General features: G+C 37.8%; 1 protein-coding gene across 1 annotated transcript in view; it reads right to left on the reverse strand.

Annotated features, from left to right (window-relative positions):
- Positions 1-17,756, reverse strand: part of CNTN3 (contactin 3) — a 338,196-nt gene that overhangs the window by 151,363 nt on the left and 169,077 nt on the right. Inside the window, exon 5 of the mRNA XM_059161515.1 lies at positions 3,966-4,061. Coding sequence (XP_059017498.1) covers positions 3,966-4,061 — 96 coding nt within the window. The remainder of the gene's footprint in view (positions 1-3,965; positions 4,062-17,756) is intronic.

A 17,756-nucleotide genomic window follows, 5' to 3' on the forward strand; every position in this document is an offset into this window, starting at 1 on the left:
TACTTGTGATTTCTCTGTCAAATAAATAAATGAAATCTTCAAAGAAAAAAAAAAAAACACACACACAAAAGACCCCAAAAAACTAAACCACTAACTCTGCTGCATCTGATCTGAAATGTCAGAAGCCCTTGGCTTAGGATAGTGACATTTTCACTAAGGACTCTGTTTCTTTGTACTACAACCATTTAGAGAGCGGCACCTGGGGGCAGGTTTAGGCTGTACCATAATAGAAGGAGCCATGGCCCAGGACTCAGGTGTTGAGGATCTAATTCTATTTCTTCAGAGTTCTATGATTTTAAGAAGACTACTTTCTCTCCAAGCCACACTTCGTGAACTCCCAAACTGTAGCGCTGAGTAACAGCTGGGTGACTCAGGGCTGAAATTCTTTTCCAGCTTCCTGCTTCACCCATCATTTATAAGCAAGGAGTGTGGACTCAAGGTATTCAGGTATTGGCTGGGTGAGAGCTGAGTCCCTTGGCATCTCCAGAATGGAAGCTTCCTGACCCTTATATTGTCACTCAACCAGTTCCTCTCCATACTTTTAACCAAAAGAATCTTCTAGCAGATGATTTCTAAGAAGAGCCATCACACTGTTTAGCATCTAAGGAGAACTCCATAAATACTCCATAAATACAGAACTAGGAATATTATTTTTACTATTACTATGATTATGATTAGTTTGCCATTATGTGCCTCCTCTGGTAGGGTATGGCTCTGATAAGGAATATGGTGGACGAACAGACTATGAAGGTGTCTTCAGTAATCAGAAAATAACAACATAATTTCCCTATGAGAAGAGACCAAGAAGAAATGGGAAGAAGTGAATGAAGATAATGCAGAATGGTGAACACAGAGAAAAGCAAGTGCATGTCTCCTAGGGTCACAGGGTGGGCCATGGGCACCACATACATGTGACCGATAAGCCCTCGTGTCACAGCTTCAGCTGTTTTGTGACCTGCTTCACACCGTTCATTGAATTACAACTCCCTAAGTCAGTAAGGGCTGGGAAGCAGGGCTGATATCGGCTGCTGTGGTTGAAGTTCGCTCTCATTTGTCAGTGCCTGCACCTGTCTGGTTCGCACCCAGGGCATACTGGTTTTTAGATGCTTAGACCTCTAGAAATAAAGTGTCTAGTGATTTCTCAAAAAGCCTTTATAAATGACCAACTCTAAGAAAAAGGATTCCTTTAGTCATCTCATGAATGTGTGCATTTATTCAGCTAATATTCACTGACTACGTGTTACACCAACCAGCCTTGTGCTGCTTGTTAAATGCTTATTAATTTATTTTCATATGTGTGGACATTCACTTTCCCTTGGGCACTCGGGTGCAGAGCCAACAGTGACTTGGGCTTTGTCTTCAAAGAGTTCACAGGCCAATGTGTCAGGGCAGTGGATGTAAATTGTGAGTATCTTAGCATTAGGTAAACTTGAATCAATGAGAATCCTGTTTTCAGCATCTAAATCTGACGCATGAGCCCTGACCATTTTCCTGCACGATCTAGCACTGAAGAAGGCATGCTTTTGTTCACTTCTTTATAACCGTGTGCATGGTATGGCTTCTTCAGTGCTAACATGTCATATCCGGGGCAGTTTCTTTCCGTTTTCATCTACAGTCCTACTTGACTTCCACAGTCGCCCCAACCTATGTGCCCTAAAAAATTAGAAGAGAAATACAGGAAGTCACCGACAGTTCTCCAGTTGCACGATATTAGAAAAGATTCATCTTTTGAAACATGTTTCATCCAACAGCTTAGGCAATGGAGAGGTCCTGCCTTTGTTATTAGCAAATCTGTCTAAGTGTAAAAACACTTAGAGATCACCCAGTCAGGATCTTAAATCAAGCCAACATTTCTAAAGCTCATCATAAACTAAGATGTTCCAGCTGTTATTTTACATTTGTTTTAAAAATAAATTTATATTTATACTTCCTTACTATGTGTAGTTCTAACCATTGATTCTTTCTGATACACTGCCTCCTTTTTTTTCTCATAGCAAAGCCCTCTTTTCTTGTAGAAAATATGTTTCTCATCTTAGTGCTTATCAGTAGACAGTTGACCCCGACCTCCTACTGCAGGAACCATCCCCTAAATGAGGGTGATTCAGTTAAAACCAAGAGCCATTAAGCAACAGGTTATCTGGTTCATTAGCATCTCTAGCATTAGGGACTACAAGAGCTTGGAGTTATTGAAGGCCACCTTTGACACCACAAGGATTCTACATAACATGGGATCAACACTGAGGGAATTAGAGCCAAGAGATACAAGGAAAAGACAACTGTTCATAAAATTAATTGAACCTGGGGCTCCAGCAGAATGCCAGACTGGGTTCTCAGGGAAAAGACAATGAGATAGAGTTTGGGATCAAGTATTTTTATCAATGATCAAACCTTATAAAAGGAAAGAAGCAGGAGGAGGACTGGGAAGCAAAAGAAGTCCAACTGTGATATGATCCAACAATGCCCTGGATATTCTGGTGGGAAGCTCTAGGACTGCCCACCCGAACTCTCTAGTGTTGAGCAGAAAGGGCTGACCTTTTATTCCTACCCTGATGAGTCACCAGATGTGGGCTGCTGCAGTCAGGGTGAGACTATGTGCAACTGACTTTCTATAGTTGTTAGACTGGAAGGGAGCTAAGACCTGGAGGCTCACCCGTACCCTCAGTGAGGCCACAAGTCTTTCTGGGTGGTGCATCTCCCTGACAACTATACAGCTCAACCAGAGGCCAGCTAATCATCCCAGTGATGTGGGGCCAGTAAACTCCCTATTTTCTTCAAGCCAGTTTGAGCTCAGCTATTTAACCTGCATTCACGAGACTCTGTTTCCCTTCAAAGTTAAAATTTCTTTGGGAAGTCAGGATTCCAGAAAATATACACTACTGAAGTAGATTGAGGAGCCTGAAATAAACCTATACCTCCAATACCATGGCAATCAAGTCTGCTAGTCAAGCCCCACACTTGCAATATTTTCTTGGCTCATATACCTCAAGTGCCCAGATAGCCAAGATGGGATATGTTTGTTTTATTGGACTGAGAGTTTTGTGATTAAAACTGACTGGGAAGAAAGGACCTGTATGTCACAAAACAAATAAATCCATCATATTTTCATTTGAATAAACTTCACTGTGATGGGAAGACTTCTCAGTTTTGCCTCTGGTCAGAAAAATCCTAACACATTTATCTCTCAGTAATTCCCACCCTTTCAAAAAAAGAATAGTTTGTTTCTCCAAGAACAGTGATTTATATATTAATAATGCCCTCTTTGTTCCCACAAATGACCAAGTTTGCAGGAGTAAGCATGAGAGCAAAATCAAACCCACACTCCAGGCTCTTCCTGGGGAGCAGTGCTTATTAAATTATTTTCATACATGCTGAAGTTCATTTTCACTCGGATAGCTAGTCTGTTAAGCTTCTGAACTTAAAGCAGTATTTCAATTTATACCAATGTAGCATAAAATTTGTAATTCCAACACCCTGATGACAATGATGTGAATACACATGCACACATCATTTTCACGTGTGTATCATACAAAAAGAGATCAAACAGCATATATTAATCATCATGTTTAAGTGTGTATATGAGAGATACAGAGAGGGAAAGGGAGAGAGTCAGAGAAAGAAGGAAACCACAAAGATTCCACAAAGACTCTAATGTATGTCATGGTCTAAAATTAAGTAACAAATGATATGGCATAAGAAGCACTGTTCAGCACCATTAGGTAATTGAAACAAACTTGATCTCACTTGCCTTTACAACACTTCTTGCTGTAATAAATTATGTTTATAAACTTCTCTGGATGGACTCTTTTGTAGAGTTTCTTACATTCCAACTCAGCTGACAGAATCCAATACTTGGGTTATCAATTTTCTAAGGGTAATTTAAGGGAGCAATAACAGTACATATGCTGTAGGTCTTGCAACGAAACTTACTCAATAAGTATAAAAAACACATACAGACCACTTCTTACCTCCGGAGTGTGGCGGCGGGCCACAGAGCAGGACGACTCCCTGGCCTTCACGCACAGACACCGTACTCCTCATTTTGGTTTTAAAATTTTCAAGATCTGATTTGAAAACAAAACAAAATGGAATTTCAGAAAGGACAACACAAATTCAAATCTTCACACAAAGACAACCCATTCTTTTTGCAGGATAATTTTTATAACCCTTTCTCAGGAATCTCAAGAGGAGAACATTTGCTTGGAGAAGGAAAATTAGGATTTTGATTTCATTATTAAGGCTTCTTAGTAATTCAGCAATATGATAAAACTATATACCCATTAATCCTGTGGTGCTGGAATAGTGTCAGAAATGGCCTGGGCTATCCCAAAGGATAAAGCATAGTGGAAAGAAATAACCACACAGTGAGACTCAAAGAAGGACTTGAAATATCTTGAACCAAAAATATACATAAACCAATATCCACATTTGCCACAGTGATTCATCACCTCTTGGAGATGTGTATACCTTTTAACAAAAGCCAGCCATTCATGAATTTCTCTCCCCCATTTTTTTTTTATCATAAGTAGCCTAAATAAATTTTATTATACCTATAAATATTGTTGTTATTCACAAAAAGAAGCGAAAACATTCAGATTCTGGTTACGAGTCTTATTTGTCCCATGTCTGGAAGGGTTCCATAGAGAATGTGTATCACTGAAAATTACCACCCCGGTAGACTTCAAAGGATCACAGTAAATTAGATCCTCCTATTCCTTTACGTATATAGCTGTGAAAAAATGAAAATCATTTTTACAATGTCCAAAGACTTTTGTCCCCCATGCTTTTAATAAAGCAATCAAAGCAAATGCTATTTTGATCAGCAGTGATTATTTTTTCAAATTGTTAAATTTCTTCCAGCCACAGTCCAGGACAACAAATTCTGATTCTCATTCTCCAGCATAAATTACAGAAGGGAGAAAATTATATTGGTTCATTCTGAACAAAGCTTAAGCCTTTGGGGAAAAAGGAAGAAAAAAAATCTGTTTCTTTGAACCCCAAACTTGTGAATTTCGCCGTTAATATACTCAGTGGTGTCACTTTCTGTATCAGAACAATTGCACTGTCAATTCATGAAAGAATACACTCATTTCATAGCTCTTAAGGGTTCATATAAATTGCCTGTGTGGTAAGGCAGCGTGTCTACTTCAGAACACAACTAGGAAAATTTCAACCCTGCCTTGAAAATGTAAAAAGCCAAATAATTATCTTCAAACTGATAAAACTACAGACTGTAGACAGCTATGAATATTCTAAATACCTTAAATCAGCCTATCAGAGGGAAATAAGAAGGTCTACTTGTTTCACTTTAATGTTACTGAAAAGCAGCATTAAATTACTAGGTTATAAGCACGGAATAAAGCTATTCAGCAAAACTCACTATAAGTGCCCATAAAAGAAGAAAAAAAAATATGTTTCTGCACTTACTTAACAAAAAGTTTCCCTACAAAAACGATAGGGTAACACGGTATTATATTATCTTAAATGTGTAACTAAAATGCAACATAATGAAAATATTAAGGTTCCTGATACCTGCCTGAGCTGGAACTGCAAAACTAGACCATCCAAACGTTTTCCAATATCTAAATGGGGAAGTGCATCATATCAGAACATAGCCTGTACATGGAAAAATAATATCAGATATGACAATTTTTGGCAACCAAGTATGAGTCATCATTGCTGATTTCTTACCCAATTCTTGTTTTATTCTGTTACATAAATTCACACCATGGAAGTGATTCATCACTGATTTTAGCTCGAATATGCAAAAAAAAAGGATAAAAGAGTTCTATGGAAACTAATAATGTCTCTTCTCCCCTAGAGTTAAAAAAAAATCCTTTTGTTTAAAGTCCTCATGGGGCCTAGAACAGACCTGCTAATTGAGCTAGACACTTGCATTGATACTGTCTCTAATGCTATACATGGGCAAAGAATTTTATTTTTTGGTTACCTGTAGCCAGTTTGTGGAGCAAACGTGTGGGAAAGCAAAGCAAAATACCTGTACTGGCTTCAACATGTTTTCCAGGGCTTTCTTGCTAGCAAATCGCTGTGACTACAATGAATTTTTTTTTTTTTTTAATACCCAACCCCCTGAATTCTTAGTTCATGTTACTCCAAGCACTGTATAGGACCAACTGTGCCATTATTACCTAGATTCCTATTATGAAGGCAGATACTTGGTAAATCACTTAAAACTAGTAAGTTAGAATGGGATCTGCATTTTTAAGAAGCTCACTGGCTAAAGTCTAAGCACATAAAATAGAACTTTCTGGCTTCCTACTAAGAGATATCAAGTTCAACCCAGATTAAGTATCTTAAAACATTTCATTGTGGGACGTATGAAAATGCCCATGAGGTAAAGAATCTATGGAACATCCATTTAGCAGCAAGGATGAGAAGTGAAGCAGTCACTTACTGAACAACTATCCACTGAAGACTTCAGCCCGCTGCATGCATGTTCTGAAATATAAATCACTGTAGCGTCCTTTCAAGGAGAGCCCTGTCTGGTTAGAAATGGACTTGATACCAACAGTACTTTGCAGAGGTAAGTACACAGAGGAACAAAAACTCAACCTAGAGATGGACGAGATGTGTTGAAAGAGCAGCAGTTGGCCAGTCAGATGGGGGGGGGGGGAGTCTGTTTAGACACAGGGATCAACCAAGGAAAAACACTGATGCATAAGAACATCTACTTCAAAACATAGCAAGATTTCCTTCCTTTTGGAGGAAAACTGAAGACTGTGGAGATAAAGGTAGCCTAAGTGCGTAAAAAGTTTTAGGTAACTGAATGACCTACTTGAAGGTTACATGTGTCACCCAAACTCAAGTGAAGGCTGTGTAGAATCCATGCTTGGCAAGAACTGTAGTAGAACAACCTCTCCTTATGAAAATAAGTAAAAACTAAATCCATGAATTACTAGATAGAAACTTCTCAGAAATCTACTTTTGTCTCCTTTTCAATTCTTGCAAACTCTGAAATTATTCTGGAACTTCTACTTAGCTTGACTTGAAACGCAAACCAACATGATAAAAAAGCATGTATAAAGAAGTACAGTTACAGGGGTGCCTGGGTGGCTCAGTGGGTTAAGCCTCTACCTTCGGCTCAGGTCATGATCCCAGGGTCCTGGGATCGAGCCCCACATCGGACTCTGTGCTCATGGGGGAGCCTGCTTCCTCCTCTCTCTCTGCCTGTCTCTTTGCCTACTTGTGAACATTGTCTGTCAAATAAATAAATAAAATCTTAAAACAACAACAACAACAACAAAAAAAAGAAGTACAGCTTCCATTATATCTGATGGTATAGGACTGAAGGCTTTTCCCTAATGTCAGGAATATGACAAGGATATCCATTCTTACCTAACAGTCTTAGTATTGTACTAAAATGTACTGCAATAATGAAAGAACAAGAAATTAAAAGGATACAGTTCGGAGAGGAAGAAACAAACTACCCCTATCTGCAGATGACATGTCTAAATGGAAAAGGAGAAGGAAACTATCAAAAACAAAGCAAAATGAAACCACAACTTCTCAGTATAAGTAAGTGAGTTAAATAACATACAAGACACGATTTCTAGACACTAACACTGAACATGTAGAAACCCAAATTAGAAATGCAGAACTGCTTACAATCATTCAAAAAAAAGAAATATTTAGGTATACAGAGAATAAAACATATGCCAAAAGTGACAAGATACTGACAGAAAACAATCAAATGTAAGCAAATGGAGAGCCATACTGTGTTTGTGGACTGGAAGACTCAACATAGTAAGAACTCTCTGCAGAATGATATATAGGTTTAATGCAGCTACTAACCAAAATTCTAGCACATTTAAAAAATTTGTTCTACATTTATTTTTTGTATGTAAAATCACAGACCTTTAGAATAGCTAAGACCATCTTTACTAAGAAGACTAAAGTGGAAATAATCACTCTACCTAATACTAAAGCTTATTTTATAGATACAATAATCAAGCCAGTGTGGTATTGGTGAAGGGCTAGATACATAGATTCACGGAACAAAACAGCCTAGAATTAGACTCATGTAAATATGCTCAACTTAAATTTTTAAATTTAATTAAATTTTTTTAATTCAATTAACATACAATGTATTATTAGTTGCAGAGGTGGAGTTTAGTGATTCATCATATAAGACCCAGAGCTCATCACATCATGTGTCCTCCTTAATGCCCATCACCCAGTTACCCCATGCCCCCGACCTCCCCTCCAGCAAAGAAAAGAGAGAAAATGACCTAAACCTCACTCATATATAGACATGAACTCAAAATGAATCAGAAACTTATATATATATAAAAAATAAAAAAAAAGAAAACTATAGAACTTTCAGAGAAATAAAAGGAGAGCATCTTTGGGATCTAAGGCGAAGCAAAGAGTTTTTGATAACAAAAGATTTGACAACAAGTACCTGAATCATTAAGAGAAGACTAATAAACTGGACTTATCAGAATTAAAAACTTTTGCCTTATGAAAGCCCATGTGAAGAGAATGAAAAGACCAGCTGCACACTGGGAAAAAAAATGTTTGCAAACCACTTACTGAGTAAATGAACAGTATCTAGAATACGTTGAGTCCCCTCAAAACTCAATAATAAAAAATAAAACTATTCAGTTAGAAAATGGGCAAGCAACCTGAACAGACACTTCCCTGGAGAGGATATACAGATGGCAATAACAATGTGAAATGTTCAGCATCATTAGCCATCAGAGAAATACAAAGTAAATCCCTAATGAGACAGCACAGCATGCATATCTGAATGGCTAAAAATAATAGATGGTGACAGCACTAGACCTTGCAAGGATGTGGGGAAACTGGATCATTCCTACTTTGCTGGTAGGAATGTCAAAGTGTACAGCCCTCTGGAAAACAGTTATGTGATGACCATTTATCCCAGAAAAAATGAAAACATACCTTCACATAAAATTCTTTACATGAAAGTTCACACAGCTTTATTTGCAATAACCCTGGAATGGAAATAACCCAGATGTCCTGCAATAATAGGTCAACGGTTAAGCTGACAGTGGGATGTAGGCATTATGGACTACTATGCAGCAATAAAAAGCAATGAACTACTGATATACCTCTCAACTTGGATGGATCTTCAGAGAATTACACTGCATGAAAAAAAAATCCTGAATGGTTACATGCTGTATGATTCCCTTTATATATTTTTTAAATTAAAAATAATTAAAAATAGAGAACACGTTGCCAGTGTTTAGAGAGGTGGGAGCAGAGGTATGGGTGTGGTTATAAAAGGGCACTGTCGGGGATATTGATGGCAGTGGTGGATACACAAACTACATATGTGATAAAACTATAGAATACACCCACGCGTACACGCACACACACGAGTACAAGTAAAACTGGGGAAATGGAGTGAAAAACAAAGAAAAACTCCAGATCTCCATATCTCCTTTTCTTTTGTGTACTCTTCCTCCATTCCATCCACAGTCTAGAATACTGTACTATGATATCCCAAAGCTCCAAGCTACACCATAGGGCCAGTATCTCCAAGGCTGGCATCAAAGGGAAGTGTGTAGAGCCAGGAAAGAAGTACTCTCCTCATTCAGACTGCTTTCCTTGGGAAAATGCACATGGATCATCCCTAGCATATAAAATAGTCTGCCTTGATGCCTGTCTGTTGGTTTTTTGGATTGAGCAGGATTTCCATGGACTTCTCAAGGATGTTCCTTTTAGGTTCATCTCCCCAGGCTGTGGAGAGGTAGCCAAGACCATAAGAAATTAGTGATGGATACTAAGAAAGGACTGGGGTGACTCTGGTTTCCTGATACTCGTGTGCCTAATTTGGAATCTGATTTGACTAGCTACTGATTGCTGGTGCTGGTTTCTCCATGTAGATTAATTTAGGTAATCACCTAGCAAGCAGAATATGTGAAATGTTACTGAGTATAACTGAGCGCTAGAATAAAAGTCTACCTCTGCAGGACTTAAAATTAGCCAAAGAAGGGCTATCATTTCCCACCAATATCAGTTTGGGACACTGTGTAAAGCCAAATTAAATGAGTATTCTTTATACACGGTAAGTCAGAGACCTTAACATAAAGTAGGCACTGATGAGGTCTCATAATTTGGATGGGTATTACGAGTATCTGAATATATCTGACCAAAGAATTCTGTGTAGAATATTTTATGGGAAATGCTGGCAAAGGCCATATGTTGAATTAGGTACACATATGTTCAATTGGGTAGGTCATAAATACAAAAAATTATGACAATAAAAGACTGCAAAATAAAACAAACCATTTTTTCTCTAAGAGGATTAAAATGAAGCATAAAAGTGGCAATATGTTGGAAATTTTAACCAGCTGACTGAGTGGTCCTAAAGCTTAAAAATTTAGAGCTCTGCCTCCAAATTCCTTGTTATCATTTGCAATTAGAGCATGAGGAACTATTAAAATCATTATCGCTGAAAACTGCATGTGAACTTTACTACTTGTGTAACACAATTAATTCTACATGATGCTATGAGGTGAAGTGTTACCTTCTCAATTAAAATGCAGAATATTACCTGGTAGTGATAGTTAAATAAACTGTCAAAGGAACACAGATATAAGCAGTGTGATAGTCTTCCATGCGTCATGCTTTAAATGTCTTTAATGTTTAATGTTGAAATACACAGTGGTTTGTGGTTACCAAATTCAATCATCACCCAAACAGTGTAAATGACAAGACTGTCTTTGATAGCTTTTAGGGAAAGAAACCTGTGCACTCCTATACAAAAGCTAAGAAAAAACTCAATGAGGGGCGCCTGGGTAGCTCAGTGGGTTAAAGCCTCTGCCTTCAGCTCAGGTCATGATCCCGGAGTCCTGGGATCAAGCCCCGCATCGGACTCTCTGCTCACCGGGGAGCCTGCTTCCCTCTCTTTCTCTGACTGCCTCCCTGCCTACTTGTGATCTCTGTCTGTCAAATAAATAAATAAAATATTAAAAAAAAGAAAAAGAGAAAGAAAAAACTCAATGAACACATCCAGAAAGACAATAAAAATCAAGATCGCAGTTCCGTTACAGTTTTCATCCTCATCTCCACGGTACCAGGTGTTATAAATAAAAGAATCCCACGCAATGATTCAGCTTCTACTACAAGTGGTAGAGCTTCAATTAGCTGAAAAATCTCATTACAGCATGCACCACTATAAAAAGAAAACAAACCAACAAACTGTGTTACCATGGATGACCATGAGTTTTCTTCCGTTTTCCTGACACGCACAGAAGAAGCTTCTGGAAGATCTCCCAAATCTGAATATTAAGACATCACTAATTGACTCTCCTTCATCTTCAGTACCAGCAAGTCCAAAACACGACCATTATTTTCTGCTCTGTATCCCAACCCCCAAATTCAGTGTCTCCTCTTATTCTATTCCCTTTCTTATTTACTATATCAGCCCAGTTCTCAAAACACTTAATCAACTCTGAAGTCCCTAAGGGAAAATTCTACCGTGGCAACAGGTGTGTCTTTGCGGGGGGAAAAATGTTGCCTTATGTAAAAACAATGGCTTGTTCAACAAAGTTCAATAGTGTTTTAGTTTTGTTTAGAGCCTCAGGTGATCGTGTGTGGGAGATGGTCTCAGGAGGTAGGAGGGAAGGAGTGAGGACAGTAAGAAGCTACTACTGGAGTCCAGGAGGGCTTGACTATACAGAAACTTCCAACATGCTTACAAATGCTGTGCAGAACTGTCATTTTCCAAGATGGGATTCTGGGGCATTTATACACAGGCTTCTAGCTGCAACAGTGGAGGGTTTTCGCTGAGGGCAGTAATTCCTCCCGACTCATCAGACCTTTCACTGTGAACTTGCAAGAAACTGTCTACCCTCCTGCAAATAAATTAAGGTGGGCAAAGGGAATGTCACACTGGGTCCCCAAAATGTCTACTGCAAATAGATTTCTTATTATAAACTTGGCCTTTAAAGAGGTTTTAAAACAGGTGTACTCTTAGTTTCTGAGCAGACTTCTGTATTCCATATTTTTTCTTTTTTTAAGATTTATTTATTTATTTGAGAGAGAGAGTGAGCATGAGCGGGAGGGGCAGAGGAAGAATCAGACTCCCTGCTCAGCAGGGAGCCCAATGCCAGGCTCCATCTGGCACTCCAGGATCATGACCTGAGCTCAAGGCAGATGTTTAACCACTGAGTCACCCAGGCACCCCAAGTATTCAGTATTTTCTAAGCCTACTTAGCATATAGGGAAGCAGCTAATAAGATCTTAACATCTTCAGGAAAGGCTTCGTGTTGTTGTTTTTTTTAAGATTCTATTTATTTATTATTTGACAGACAAAAATCACAAGCAGGCAGAGAGGCAGGCAGAGAGAGAGAGAGAGAGAGGAGGAAGCAGGCTCCCTGCTGAGTAGAGACCCGCATGCGAGGCTGGATCCCAGGACCCTGGGATCATGATCTGAGCTAAAGGCAGAGGCTTTAACCCCACTGAGCCACCCAGGCGCTTTGTTTTTTAATAGAATTTGGGAATTCTGGAATAAAGGGTGACTGCCCAGCCCATAAACATAGTCTATAAGACCCTTCCACACAGGTATCCCACAGTTCAGCTTCCCCCGTCTCCCATCATTGCATCGCTCTGGTGCCCCCAACTGTCAGCCACATACCCGGTAAGAGTAACAGACTATCTGGATTTCCCTGAGCGCAAAATGCTGGTGTAGACATGCAAAGTGTGTTCCTGTTTCTTCATGGGTATAGCATACTTTTATTCATCTTCAAAACCAGCTTCAGGCACATAATCCTTTCTTGAAACCCCTGAAATTGCCTCCAGCCTTTCACCCCTGAAGCTCCCATACTTTTGTGTTTGTTCATTTTGTTCTCCTGTTTGGGCGGCTGCACTAAGATTAGAGCAATATCATTTTCACCTTTAATACCTCTAGATAATAGCGTATTTCATGGCATTGTGTGGGTCCTTGATAGAAGTTTAAACTGAGTTAGACCATCTTTTAATCATGGTATTTTCTGGAATTTCCATGGCGATTCTCCCTACCCAGTCAAACCCTCTGTGTGTACCTGTGTTGCAGATTTCTGAACTTTCTATCATGGTGGCCTAGGAAAAGAACAGAGGAGTAGGAACACCAGAAATCTCGCCTTTGCTTTATCACAATCAACACCACAGGACTAAAGGAGTATCACTTGATAGCTCTGAGTCTCTTAGCTTTCCACCTGAAAACTGGGGACAACACCCGCCCTTTGAAGTTCACAGGGTTTTTTAAGAAAGGGATTTCTAGCATCACACATGTGCAAGTCCTGTGAAAAATGAAAAAAATGGGGCACGTGGGTAGCTCAGTTGGTTAAGCATCTGCCTTTGGCTTAGGTCATGATCCCATGGATTGATCCCACGATCCCATGATCCCATGGATGACCCTTAGGTCATCATCCCAGGATTGAACCCTGCATTGGGCTCCCTGCTTACCAGGGAGTCTGCTTCTCCCTCTCCCTCTGCTGCTCCCCCTGCTTGTGCACTCTGTGTCAAATAAATAAAATCTTTAAAAAGTGCAAAAAATCATAAAAGTGTACACAAGTTGTTGTTCCTTCTGAGTGTTTGCCTTTCACCTGTCCCTACTTAAGTCTCTCTCATCTGTCCTCTATGTTTTCAAACATGCACAGATTACCCCACAAAAATATCCTCCAATGACCCTCATACTTGACTCCTGTAAACATCTCCCCACCCTCCATCCTAACCATCTCTCTGTTTCCTCCAAGTTTTACTTGGGTGGTACTCAGGTCTTTGTCCTCTGGAATTAGACAAACCCAGGTACAAATCCCTCCTCTGAGACTCTGGTTGGGGCACATTACTTCACTTGCTGATTCACACTTTCATCATCTGTACATTGAGGATAATAACAGCAATTATTTCTGCTATATTTGTGAGCAAGAAATAAGAGCACTCATGCCAATTTCTTCACACACTGTCTAATTTAGACATGTTCAATAAATAAAAGCAGCTATCATTTTTTTACTTTTCTTTTTTTTTTTTTTTCAGGAAACTCTACCCTTCTGTCTGTACCGGTGACGTGTCTACCAAAATTTTGATTCAAAATGGGCATTTTCTGCTTGCCTTCCAGACATTTTTTTGGCTGTCCAATTGCCACCTCATATTTGACATTTCATTTTCGGATGCTCATAATGGCCCTTACAAAAGCCAGTTCCTCTTCCAACTTCCATCTTCCTATCATTGTTCTCTATGACTTCCATATGCAATCTGTCACTTCTCTTTCCTACGTCTTTTCAATTCATTCTATTCAATCATGCTCATTGTTCTGCAAAGCCTACCCTCTCTCTTGCCGTTTCTATTTTTTCACTGGCACCATTTGAATTTTGCTGGAATTATGAATGTTCAATTATCTATAGTAGTAAGCATATGACTCCAGTATGCTTGTCTGTGTTTTATACCTCAGCATCCCCAATACTATTAGAATACAATTTATCAACATTGACTAAATGGATATAGGAAGAAATTAAGGGGTGAAGAGATTTGCTAGGCTCTCTGATAGAAATTTTCTGAAATTTATCTCACTTAATTTTCAAAAGAGCTCTATTATAAAGACATTACTTTTCCATTTCCCAAAAAGCTGTGGCTCAAATCTGTTATGGACTTTGACAAAGGTATTGTCATAATTGATGAGGAAAGTTCCATTGACTTTGGTCCGGTTCTTTTTAACTTCATGTGTAGAGTAAGCCCAGCCAACTTTTGGGCATTTCTTCTCAGCTGTGGTGTCTTCCCTCCCATCCAAACTATCTGTCCTATACCCACATCACTGAGTTCAGGTTTTCTTCATAAAACACACCCCCAATTTTCAATACCTGCTCAAAAATCTACATTCATTCCTTATTGTCTAGATGATAAAGTCCACATTCCTTATCCTAATATTCAGTTATTGATTCAAAAGACATGCATGTATATGGATGTGAAGTATGTATCTATGTCTCAGGTACTGGGATAATTGAGCACAGTCTGTCACTTCGGCCATTTCTGCTTCTCAAACTTGAGCCCCATCCTCTACTTTGAACTTATGTTTATGTATCTCAAGGACTAGTTAGAAATGTTCAATCCTATGTGAAGGAAGCATAGTCTAAGAATTCTGAATTATTATGGTAATTGTGTTGTAGATCTGTCTGTCCAAGAGGCCTAGGGCAGAGGGCTGGGACCTCCTCCATCTCTTCTTGTGGCTTTACACAGGCCTCATATGCACCTATCCAGAACAAATGGCTTCAACTTAGGCAAAATGATCCCTCTATAAAAGGTACTGTCAGCTGTCTGGAGCAAATGGAATGCTTATGCCCAGTACCTATTCTCCATCATGTCCTTCTGCTTCCTTTTATTGCATTTCTTAACAAAACCAATTAATTGCTTGGCTTAGACATTTTGTTGCTGCTGAAATTAAGTTAATAGAGAAATACTAAAGAAAGTTGATGAAATAGGTATATGGAAAAAAGAAAGGAGCTAATGTTTATATACAAATAAAATTTAAAGACTTTTGTAAGACTCGATGAAGAAAATTTACCTTTTTCTAAGAAACTGACACCAAAATAGATGGAATAGATGGGGTGAGAAAATTATAAAATCTTGAAAATAAAAATCTTTAGGCTATTTCTGTATCCAGGATGCTTCAGAAATACATTTTTCAGAAATATTTTTTAAAATTATTACTCAAATTAAAAAAAAAACTGTAACTGGAAGTCTCAAAAGATTCATATGGGGGTGATTTATCAATAATAAGTGAACTACTAACATACAACCTTTAATCAAGGGAGAGTTTTTGGCACTGCTTTAAAAATTAGAAAACAAAAACAGAAAGCAAAAAAACCATATAGTATCACATATTCAAACAAAAATAAAATTTTCATGATCTACACATACCCTTTTAAAAATAATTACCTGTTTTAAATGAATTTTTCAAACAACCCTGTAACTATTTATCCTGACTCTATCAGTGAGAAAGCCCCTTATGTATTTAGAAAAAGTAAATGCTGGGTTGTTAAATCAAACAAGAAAATTAAGAATACTTAAATATTTATGCTATTGACAGTTTTGTTCTTGTAGTATATTAGATCTAGAAAAAAACAAACAAAAAACCCACAACTCTCTCTACTTGATTATGGATGCTAATTTCTCCTACAATACTCAAATTTAACACATGAACAGTTAATGTAAACTGAAAAATAAAGTAAATCTTTACTTCTTAAAAGTATTTTTCTTCTAATTCTTCATGAATTAAAAAAATGCTCAGCTTTACCATCAAAATCATAATTTTAAAAACCTGCCTGGCAATACTATAAATCATTTTACTTTTCTTTGAAACAAAGACCTTCAGGTATATCAGAGATTTAAGATAATTCAGAAAATCTGTATAAACACCATATTTTAAAAGTTAATTTGATTTTACTAGGACCCTAGAAAAAGCCAGTGCTCTTACACAAAACATTACAATGTGAAGAAAGCTGAGTTTTTAAGAATATTACGATGTTATAATTCAAAATTAACCATCATGTTGGAAGTGCCATCAAGGAATTTTAATAATTAGTAATATGAATATATACTGGGTCCCCTCATTTAGGAACACATACTTGCCCATTTGAAGGTTTAAAAAAAAAATCACATAAGCTGACAATATTCTGAATATGGGACCCATGTAATACCTCAATGTAGTTATCTTAATTATGTTCTCAAACATTTTTAAAAACTTCTTAACAGTCTAAATTAAAATGTGTCCATGGCTTCTTCAACAAAGAATTTGAACTTATATTTCAGTAGGAGTATCTGCTACTAAAACTAGCTCTATGATTTCATACAAATTCTCAACCTCTTTGAAGCACCGATTCTTCTGAAAAATTAAGATTATCTCAAAAGTGCAGGTATGAGAAAATATGTATGAGAAAATAAATGCAAAATTCTTGGAATATATGAGGTGCTCAGCATGTTTTAGCACCCTGCTTTCTGTCCCCAGGCAAGGACACACTCTACATATCTTCTCCTCATCTTTCCAAACATACATCATTCAAGCCCCGCCAACATTTTTCCTTCTCTTTTGAAGCCTTCAACTATTACTCCGTTTTGTCTATACTTAGCCTTTGCTTTTTATAGGTCTGACTCTCTCCCCGGGAACATCATAATTTCTATTGTTTTCCCCTCACAACTAATGGAGTAGTTGCTAAGTAATATTTGTTAAATTCAACACATGAAATGAGTTTCAAAAGCTCCTGATCTTTGGCACCTGTAGCTGGCTGAGTACATCAGTCACTGAGACTGTTTATAAATGTCACAGAACAGTTGCCTTTAACATACATATGATTTTAGCAATGAATATATGGTGTTACATTATATATTATATTATTGACAATATATTGTATCATCATAGGAATACTAAAATAAAAACAAACTAGCATAATGCAGTAACTCTCTGAACACTAACAGGAAAAAATGTAAAATATGGAATCCTTATACTTATTTACAAATAGTTAATTTTTTAATGATTCACTCAGCAGCACATTTCCACACTAACAGCAAGGCTCATAGGTGAGAGAACTCCTAGAGTCTGGCATTCAAAGATCACCCTTGCTACATAGAAAGAAGCTAATTAGGTTTATTTTTTCTTTAATTATATGATCACTTCATACTGAAAATTCCCATTAAAATAAGAGTAAGAGACATCAAAGATTACTTATGGATTGCCTGAAAAAAATATTTACCCAGTTCAGTTTAAAGGACTGAAATGACTTTAGAAGTGCATGAGC

Source organism: Mustela lutreola, chromosome 2, assembly GCF_030435805.1.
Source record: "Mustela lutreola isolate mMusLut2 chromosome 2, mMusLut2.pri, whole genome shotgun sequence".
Classification (NCBI taxonomy): Eukaryota; Metazoa; Chordata; class Mammalia; order Carnivora; family Mustelidae; genus Mustela; species Mustela lutreola.